The sequence below is a fragment of the Lactuca sativa genome, chromosome 1, assembly GCF_002870075.4.
Source record: "Lactuca sativa cultivar Salinas chromosome 1, Lsat_Salinas_v11, whole genome shotgun sequence".
Lineage (NCBI taxonomy): Eukaryota > Viridiplantae > Streptophyta > Magnoliopsida > Asterales > Asteraceae > Lactuca > Lactuca sativa.
The window spans coordinates 87,920,420-87,931,199 of record NC_056623.2 but is presented as its reverse complement, the minus strand read 5'-3'; the positions used below and the strand labels follow the sequence as shown (position 1 = coordinate 87,931,199).

At 29.9% G+C, this 10,780-nt stretch overlaps 1 protein-coding gene across 1 annotated transcript; it reads left to right on the top strand.

Moving 5' to 3' along the window:
• The first annotated feature begins 2,806 nt into the window (after positions 1 to 2,806).
• Positions 2,807 to 4,884, top strand: LOC128127554 (GDT1-like protein 4). Its single transcript, XM_052766113.1, has 7 exons — positions 2,807 to 2,932; positions 3,612 to 3,677; positions 3,979 to 4,110; positions 4,216 to 4,314; positions 4,425 to 4,497; positions 4,627 to 4,712; positions 4,831 to 4,884. Exons 1-7 carry the CDS (start codon positions 2,807 to 2,809, stop codon positions 4,882 to 4,884), a joined length of 636 nt encoding a protein of 211 aa, XP_052622073.1.
• Positions 4,885 to 10,780: the final 5,896 nt, after the last annotated feature.

Below are 10,780 nucleotides of genomic sequence, written 5' to 3'. Positions count from 1 at the left end.
ACGTCATTCTCGTGGACTCGTGGTAGGTAAAATAGTCTTTTCATTTTTCATAATGTGATTATCTTTCTATTTATATATCATGTAATATTATTATATCACATTATATTATAAATAATATAAATGAAATATTTTTTTATTATATTTATTTGAAACTCTTATTTATTTTTTTTACTGCATTCATTTGAAACTCTCATAATTTTTCAATTTTCTTTCTAATAATGATTATAAGTTGGTTAATAAGGTTAAATAAATATCAGACCTAAAGTGTAATCATATATAAACTAAATTTTAGTATTAAAAAATATATTTACTTCTACCTATAAAGTTATATATTTTAACTTTTAACATATTATACTTAATTTATTAATTTTAATATATTGTTGTATATAAACCATTATTATTTTAAAGCTATAAATTTTGAACAATTTGTATAAAATACTTGAATTATTAATTCAAATATCATATTATATGGTCAACTTAAATATAAAAATTTTAGTTTAACTTAAACAACCCAAAAAATATTTTGTAAATAATTAAAAGTCATAAATTGTAATGTCTTTCTAATAATTATTATAATTTGGTTAATAAGATTAAATAAATATCAAACCTAATGTGTAAACATAAATAAATTAAATTTCAATATTTAAATAATATTTTTAGTTCTACTTATAAAGTTATCACTTTAACTTTTAATATATTATACTTAATTTATTAAATTTAATATGTTATTATATGTAAACCATTATCAATTTAAAACTACAACTTTTGAACAATTTGGATAAAATACTTAAATTGTTAATTTAAATATAACATTACAGTGTCAACTTAAATATAAATTTCAGTTCCACTTATAAAACTCAATGAATATATTGTGAATAGTTAAAAGTGATAAATTGTAGTACTAAATGCAAAAACTAAATTGTAATCTCAATTTAACTAAAATATTTCTTAAAGATATTTTTATAATCGTTAAAAGTTTTCAAAAAAGTAGCTTAAAATATTTTATAATAAAGTAGTTAAAAATAACACTATATAAATGATTATATTGTTACATTTAAAATCAAAAAACAATGTTTGATGTTTTAAATAATTATATTTAATTTTATTCATGATTAACTCGCATGTAGAAGTCATTCAAACAGTTAAGATTATATAGTTATAATAGATGTATATATTATCATATAATTCAAAATAGTCAATATATTATATCAATTTAGTATAAAAATTATTATATCAAATTAACAACAATGTTATTGTTATATTTAAAAAAACATATATTTGTAAAGATTTCAACTATATAGGTCTTTCTGCGCAACGCGCGGGCATTCTCCTAGTATACTTATAAATGAAACATTTTTACTTGCATCACATGCATTTGAAACCTCTATGATTTTTTAGTTTCTTTCTAATAATTATTATAAATTGATTAATAATGTTAAATTAATACAAAAAAACTACATTATAAGTTTAGATATGTTGTCGCACGTAAGCAATTGTCATTTTAAACTCACAACTTTTGTATAATTTATGAGTTTATGAAAAATAGTTAAATTATTAATTTCAATATAATATTAAATTGTTAATTTAAATCAAAATTTCTGGTAAACTTGAAAAAAAAAATGAGATACTATTTTACTAGTATTTTATAAATAGTTAACAATTATAAATTATAGTGTTAAACCTAAATTGTATCCTAAATTAACAAAAAAGAAACTTGAAATTATTTTTTATAATCATTGATAATTTTCAAATAAGTAGCTTAAATTTAACTTACAATAAGAATAGTTACAAGTAATATTATATATAAAAAATTATAACATTATCTTTAAAAACAAAAACAATATTTGTTGTTTTAAATAATTACAATCAAAGAAATTCACAATATTCATCAAATAAAATTTAAAAAGTTCAAATTCTGTTATCAAATTAAAATAATTAAGAGTTTCTAAATACGTTACTTTAAATAACTTACAGTAGTAATAAGTAAAAGTAACATTATATACAAAAATTATATTGTTACCTTTAAAAAACAAAAGTAATATTTGATGTTTAAAATAATTACAATGATAAAATTAAAATATTAAGAAAATAAACTTCTTAAAATTAATTAATCTACTAGAAAAAAGGCATTTTACGACGCGCAAAATACGACGCTCATTGATCTATGTTACGCAAAGGAGAGTGACATTAGAAAAATGTCATCTCTTCAAAAAATTTAAGGATAGAAGACACGCATTATTGCGCGCCCTTAAATTAGTGTCTAAAAAAAAACACGGAGGGCACCTATAATAAAATGCGCGTCGTCTAAGGATGTCGCTTTATAATTTTTAATGGAACGCGCGTTCCATCCTTTAACAGTAGGGGGAAATGAAATTCTGAAAAAAATTAAAAATCCCGCCTTCCTTTTTTTTCTCAATCAAGAAACCCTAACCTTTCTCTCTATTCACGAGCCAGTAATCAGCAAAGAAGATCAACAACAAACACCAACTGGTTCGATTTCTCCCTAAAACTGGTACAACTTCTCCTAAATCCGACTTCACTTCACACTCTGAGTTTGTTCTCTCCCTAATCGATGCATCCACATTCTCGTCTCTCCCCCTCCACCGGGTTTTCTCTCATCTCTCTCCTCCGTAGATGAATATTTTTCTTTCTCCTTTGTTCGTGCTTCCTTATTGCAGGTGGTCTCGCTGGTGTTTGATAGTTGGAAACGAAAGCAACAGTGAGTATACAACAGGCCTTCCATTCCAAAAAAAAACTTTGCACGTAATAGAGAAGGTTAATTCCACATAAGGGATGGAGCCAGAAGATGTGGGTGATAAAAACGCAATCATTGGAGCCAGAAGATATCTCTCCTCCACCAGATGAAGATTGTCGAAGAGCTGAAGGGGGGACCAATTTCTATAAAGCAGTGCTCTATATGTTCCTTTTTCTGGTAATTTTACGATCCCTTTACAATTTATTCTATTTTCGTTTTTTATTTTATATATGTTCATGTTAATTTCTAAACATGAATCACTTCACCTTCTTAAATCTTGTGTTTTTTTTCATGAAAATCATCCCCCAGTTTTATAAAATTATATGCCTAATTGTTGAGATATGCATTTGTTTTAGGTTGAGGGTGAGGGTAGGGCACCTAATTCTCCTTAGAATACAAATACAAAAGCAATATGCCATTGTTGGAATGGAGATGGATTTCAGCAACATGAACTGTTTGACTTTAATTCTTGCTAAATGGAAAATAATAATAGATGAACAGGGGAAGTGGCGACCTAAATACCAAGTGTCATCAGAGAATTGCTATTACGTAGGGGCAGATTTTAGTTTGCATCTTGTTCACCAAGGCAAAAGAAAAAAGAGAAATAGGAAGTGTAGAAGAAAAAAAGATGAACATGGGAATGAACCAAAAAACAGAGGAATAATGTTTACTTCTTGCCAAAGGTAAAACTACTTATTAAAAACATGATTTTGAATGAAATTACAATGTAATGCAAGTCCTATTTTATACTAAACACAAATGAAACGTAGTCTAATTCAAATACCACATAAAAAATGCAAGTTTACTAAAAAATTCCTAAAATACCCCTGGGCTAAAATTGTCCCAATTTCTCTAGGTTATCCAACAGGTATTGCAGAAAAGTGGGGTTATTCTTGATTCACCAGAGGAGCAAAAGAAGAAGGTTTAGTGATATAGCTATAATATTGTGATTTGTGAACAAACTTGAAACTATTAAAACCCTTATACATTGGAAACCTTTCTGTTGAGGATGAGCATTTAGACACATATGAACTTTCAATACTAATTTATAAGTTTCCTCTTTCCTGTGTTTATACTTTATAGTTGGATTTCAAATTTTTGTTTCTTTATGCTATAGAAAGTTTTAGATATTTAAATACTATATGCTAGTCTATGTTGAGGTTTGAATAAGATTCTACTTATTATTCATCATACATCTTAATGCGTGTATTTACTTGAAACAGGTTGTTGTGGAAAGAATTAAAAACAATGTCATAGGTGACAAGATTGATCCAAAAGCTGTACTAAATTTGGATCCTGGTCTTGGTGTTTTGGATGCATTTTTTGCCAGTTTGTCAATGATTCTTGTCAGTGAGGTATGTTCTTTCCCTATCTTTTTTTTATAGGCACACATAAGTTTCCACAAATGTTTATTTCTCAAAATTACATTACCCAATATTCCATTTATTGCTTCCATCTAGATTGGAGATGAAACTTTTATTATAGCAGCTTTTATGGCAATGCATCATCCAAAGTCAATTGTTCTATCAGGTGCACTCAGTGCTTTGTTTGTAATGACTGTAAGTTTGCTACTTTTCTTTTTTACCCTTTTCATATTTTAGTGAACATAAATGAAAAACATATATTTTAGTTTGCTTCTAAGTTTAGTTTGGTTTTATTTGGTATGTAGATACTTTCTACAGGGCTTGGTAGGATTGTTCCAAATCTAATATCAAGGAAACACACAAACAGTGTTGCTACAGGTATGTATTGAGTGTGTATATATATATATATATATATATATATATATATATATATATATATATATATTAAAATTCAATTTAAAATATGAGGATTGTGAGACATCTAAATTGTTTTTTTCTACAATGCAGTTCTTTATGCCTTCTTTGGGTTGTGTTTGCTCTATATTGCTTGGAGATCAGATTCAAAAGCATCTCAAAAAAAGGAGATGGAGCAAGTATGTTTTCTTTTTCCCCATTAAGGGTTATAGTTTTTATATAAATTTAGGCTTTACCTCATTATTAAATACCCAAAAAACAATCCAAAAATCTGATTCTATTACAAAATATATGCAGGTAGAAGAGAAATTAGAGTCTGGACAAGTCAAAACAGCTGCACGCAGAAATTAGAGTCTGGACAAGGCAAAACGTTGTAGAAGTTTGATCCAATTTTTTGCAAATCAACAAAGGTGCATTTTGTCTCGTTGACTGGTCAAAAGATAGTATATGTTATGGATGTTAATAAGTTGGGTAATGTAGTAACTCAAATATTTGAAAATGCAGGGATCTTTTACTATCTTTTGAGAAGGCAACAGGGAAAAAACCACTGGGGATCATATTCTATAGGTATATATATAAATATAATTTCAAGTGGTACAATTAAAGAAAAAAAACTAAATCTTCACTTCGTTTTTTATTTGCAGGGATGGTGTAAGTGATGGGCAACTAATGAGCCAAAAGCAACTTCTTTAGTACAAGAGTGGGGACACTGTTCTCTATAATAATGCGGTTAAATTGTATACATTTTGTTTATATCCAGGTGTTTCCAAGGCGAGAAACATTTCCAGATTTGGACTGTGTTGACTCGGTGAGTTCAGTGGAACAACTCATTATACTTTGAAAGACCTTAACGACCAGGGACTAAAGGTATCTTTTCCTTGATTTTTAGGCTTATTCTAACCTTAATTAGTTGAGCCCTTTAGGAGGTTATTATTAATGTATCTGCATCCATGGTAATGAATCGACACTTGCAATCCAAGTTTTAGGTTAAGCTTCTTATAATTCTTGTATGGTGTCATTGGGTTATTTTCTTTTTTGATGGTGGGATGTCAAAATAAACGGTTCTTATATAGACTACAGAGCGAGAGCTATGTTATTCTTGTCTCTTCAACTACATTTAACTAAATAAACACAATTATCTTATTAAATTTAACTCAAAACCCATAGGGCATTGGTCTTGTAAACACTGAAATCACTCAAAACTCAAAACAGTATATACCAAGAAACAAATATTCAGTAGATTTCTGATATAATGACTTGTGTTGATGCAGTTTTTGCTTAAATATTCAAACATGGTGCAATACAATTTCAAGAAAATCACAAGGGTACCCACTGGAAAAGACTTTGCAGACATAGTCCTCAGTAGAACCCAAAGAGAAACCCCAACAGTTGTCCACAAAGGCTATGCAATCAACTGAATTAGAGGTTTTTATATGAGAAAAGTGAAGTTCACACAAACAAACTTTGGTGTTTGCAATTATTGATCCACAGTAAGTCCATGGACTGACTGTTATGCTTATAATGTGTTTTTGGATTGTCCTATACAATGTTTTTTGTTTCTGTGTATTTTGTGCATCAGGTAAAGTTGGTGGAAGAAAAGAATATGAAGCCACTTGATTCAAATCTTGCAGCATTATCAGCAAGCTAGATGCAGTAAAGACTTGGAGTTGAATTTGGCTAAGTCTTTCTTGAGTGAGATGGGCCAATGTACAACTTCTTATCCATATAACAGCTGTTTGGAGCATTAGTCTTAAAGAATTATGAAAGTCAAGATGCAACTTTATTTAGTTGGAATTTGATGTAGAGAGTATATTAGATGCAAATTTAGATATTGTAAAAAATAGAATTGTATAACATTAAATTTTATGCAATGGATTGTATTTTTTGTATATGATATTTTATTTCTATTATGAATTGTATGACATCAAATTTAGATATTGTAAATATATTTTTTAGAACATTTAAAATTATGATACGCAAAAATGTGTGTCATCTTCATTTATGACATGGCCTTTCTTGACAGGGGCTTCCTTGATACGCATTGCGTGTCATAAACATGCGCGTCGTAAGGTTACGACACGCACATGCGCGTCGTAAGGTTACGACACGCAAATGCGTGTCGTCTTCCTTTATGACAGGGCCTTCCTTGATACGCATTGCGTGTCATAACCGCGCGTCGTAAATGCGCGTCATAAATGCGCGGCGTAAAAGCGCGTCGTCTCTCTTTATGACAGGGTCTTCCTTGACACGCATTTGCGCGTCGTCTGAGCATTTTACGACGCGCAATGAGCGTCGTAAAAGGCCTTTTTTCTAGTAGTGATCATAACAACTATAAATATCATTAAATCATATACTATATTTAATATTATTCATAAGTAACCTGCAGGTAGGGGTCATTGAGATAGTTGAGATTATAGAATCTTAAAAGATGTCTACATTATCATATAATTCAAAACAAAAAATATTTATACCAAATTATCATAATATTTATTACATAAGAGCTGACAACAACGTCATTGAGATATTTAAAAAAACATATATTTGTAAAGATTTCAAATATGTTGTATTCTGCGCAACGCGTGGGTATTCGTCTAATAATAAATAAAGAAGATCATTTGAAGTAATATTTTATTGAATTTGTCACATGTAATTTTATGATTTTTTTTTAATAAGTTTATATTCATATATTTGTAAAGATTTCAACTGATACATATTCCTCCAAGTGACCAATCAAAATCAAAATCTCAAAATACCCAAAATACCCTCAAGGTCAAACTTGGTCAAACTTGGCAAAGTCAATTGGTCAAACCAACTAGGTCAACTGAGTCAACCCAACCGAGTCGACTCAGAGTGCCTACACAAGGCATATCCTCGCAAGTCCCAAACTCTATTAAGAGCTTATTACATTAAGTTCTTACATCCAAAACTCAGGTCCAAGCCCAGAATGATGTTTTAAGTTATAAAGTTTCCAACTTTATGACTTTGCATGGTTATAAAGTGCTTAATGTCCAAAACCCTAAGTTCTTGACCCAATAAGACATCACAACTCTTGCATGGAAAGGATAGAAGGGCCAAGATCACATTTTTATAGTTCATAATAGCTTTAGAATGGATAAAGTCTCCAACTTTATCCAATAGATTGGTCCCAACAAACAAGATCTAGACTTTAAGTCTTAAAAGGACCCAAAAGTTCATCTTTTTTCAACTTTAATCCATTAAGTACAAATCTCCAGCTTTCAGATCTGAATCAAAATGATGTTTACATGGATAAAGTTTCCAACTTTATTCATAACAAGGTCACAAACTTTCAAGATCTAAACTTTATGCACTAAAAGGACCAAAAACTCATAACATCCAAAACTAGTTAGATCTAACAAATGCATCATCAAGATTCAAACTTTATACCTCTAGAAGATAGATAAGGTGAACAAATCCAGATTTACAAACTCCAATGAAACCAACACTTCTCTAAGAAGTTCCTTCTTCTCCAAGGTGAACCATGCATACTCCAAAGCACTCAAAATCAACTTCTTTTCGCATAAAAGGCTCAATTGGGGTTAGGGTATCATGTAAGGGGTGTTAGAGAGTTGGAGGTTGAGAATGGAGTGGGTTCGGGGGAGTTAAGGAGATTAAATAGGGCTCAAACCACGAAAATAGGGTTTGGGCACCGATTGCTTACACCCAGCGTACTTCTGGTACGCCCAGCGTACTCAACATAACCTAAAACCGACCACACTTCAAACGGTCATAACTTCTTCGCTTTAACTCCAATTTTGACGTTCTTTATATCCACGGAAAGTTCTCAAAGAGCTCTACCTTTCTATCAACTTATCCATGCCTCAAAACTTTCTGAACAAAAATCTATTTCCATAAAAGGCCCGAATTGCCACTTTATCGATATACCCTTGGTCTCCAAAAACACCAACCGAACTCTCCGATCATCTAAGCTACATTAACCACACTTAAATGAATCTAAACCTTTCTTCCCCGACATCTGAAGCCTCCTAGTAACATATATTCAAGTCACGGTCCCGAATATGAATCAGCTTAAAACAGGATGTTACAGGTCTAAACCTCTCTTTCCCCAAGGCCCAAAACCTTATGATAATTGATCATCGGGTCATGGCCCCGAATTATGATTCGACTCGAAATAGGGTGTTACAATCTAAATCGATAAAAGTTTGAACGTTTTGAACAACTTACTATTATATCCTCAGTGATATCAAGATTATCACTGTATCATGTTCGACTATATCTAACTCAATTTTTTTCGCCTAATGTTCATGAGATTCTTTATTTTTGTGGCCCAGCTTTATATCTAGTGTATGCATGGGGTTTTCATGAATTACACATGCTGATTCATGAATCTGTTTTATGTTTATTTATAACAAGCTTAGAAGCAATTTGAGATAGACCCGTCTCATATATTTGGTTGCTTAATAAATATATCACTAGAAATAGTCAATCATGAAGACAATAATACTCTAGATATTTTGTATGGTCTTTTATTTAGTGATCTTGAGAAGAAAAACAAACAGCTTAAAAATATCACAATGGCAAAAATAACATGTGAAGGGATATGATGTTTTTAATAACCCGAAACACGCACTCGCTGGAATCACCTATAGAAATATCATCACAAAACTCATTTGGAATGTCGAAGTATTTTATGCCTTTTTAGTATTGGGATAAGATGGTAGAGGTTTTGTCTATATCGACGGCTAATCATTTTTTTAATTTATATAGTAGTTAGTAAGAGGTGGAGAGACTTGTGTTTTCATTTTCTAGTGTTCTACCAACCAGAAGATTGTTTTTAGACGGCATATTTTATTGTTTATATAATGTTATGTAACAGAAAGATTGTTTTTAGACCGCCTATTTTGTTGTTTATGTAATATTATGTAACAATTCATTCTCTATTATGTATTTTACGTTGATTTAGGTTTTATAAGATGTGTGTTCACCTTCATGCAATTGTTTCTAAGTTAATGCATTTGTTTGTTTGAATTTATATTGAAGTTGTTTCTAATATATATATATATATATATATATATATATATATATATATATATATATATATATATATATATATATATATATATATATATGTATATGAACTTAGGGAATATGTGGCTGTCATGTACCTAATATTAGATATAGAACTATAAAAAACTATACGTTTTTAATAGAATGCAATCAAATCTCTCTACCATCTTTCTTGTGTCCTCTCTTAGAGCTTATGCTAAGCTTTTTATATATTTTTATGGAATTTTATAAGTTTAATATTAAACCACAAACCATGTATAAGAATATTTTACCAACTACTTGTAGGTATCCAAGTTGAAATTTAATACCAAAAACTACATTGAAATATTGAAATTGTTTATTAAAAAACCCACTAAAACTCTTTCCATAAGTCACCATAGAAAAACCGTACAAGTATACATAAGATAGGTATGAAACCTACTAGAGGTCTAATAAAAAACACATTCGAAATAAATAGATATTTGAAATGAATCACGAAATCAAATATAATATGAGTTCAAAGACAATAAGAAGAAGCTAACAATGAAAGAAAAATGTGTTTTTTTAATCAAAATGAAGTCAATTTTGATGGTTCTATATCTAACATTACATTCATGACAGCCACATATTCACTTTTCTCTCTCTCTCTCTCTCTCTCTCTCTCTCCAAAAAAAAAAAAAAAAAAAAAAAAAAAAAAAAAAAAAAAGTAACAAACCAACAATGTACCTACTATAAAGAGGCATCCCGTATTAGAACAAAATTTGTGTGCTTGTTTATCATGTTTTTGTGGCTTTCCTTTGTAGTGGATTGACCCTTAATGTTGCTTAGTTGACATTCTTTGCAACATTATTGGTTTTTTTCTTTTTTTATCCTTGGAGCGTTTCTCTTTCTTATATGTTGCATGGTTGTCTTCTTCTGCATTATTCATCATCTTAAACATATAACTAATGGCAAGAAGGGTCTGGATCAACTTACAGACGACATACTCATGTTGTAGGGAATATAGTCAAATCAAGATCATTATAAACGACCAACAATCCAAAAGACACCGGGAATCACATTACAAAATTGAGACAATTATCCAAAGTTCAATCCTTCAAACCATTGAAAATAGATAACCTCAAGGGTCTTTGACGAATAAAATTTATGAGTGGTATATGCATTACTCAAACAAACAAATATGCTTTTAGCTATAGGAGAAACAAAAGAAACAAGTAACACG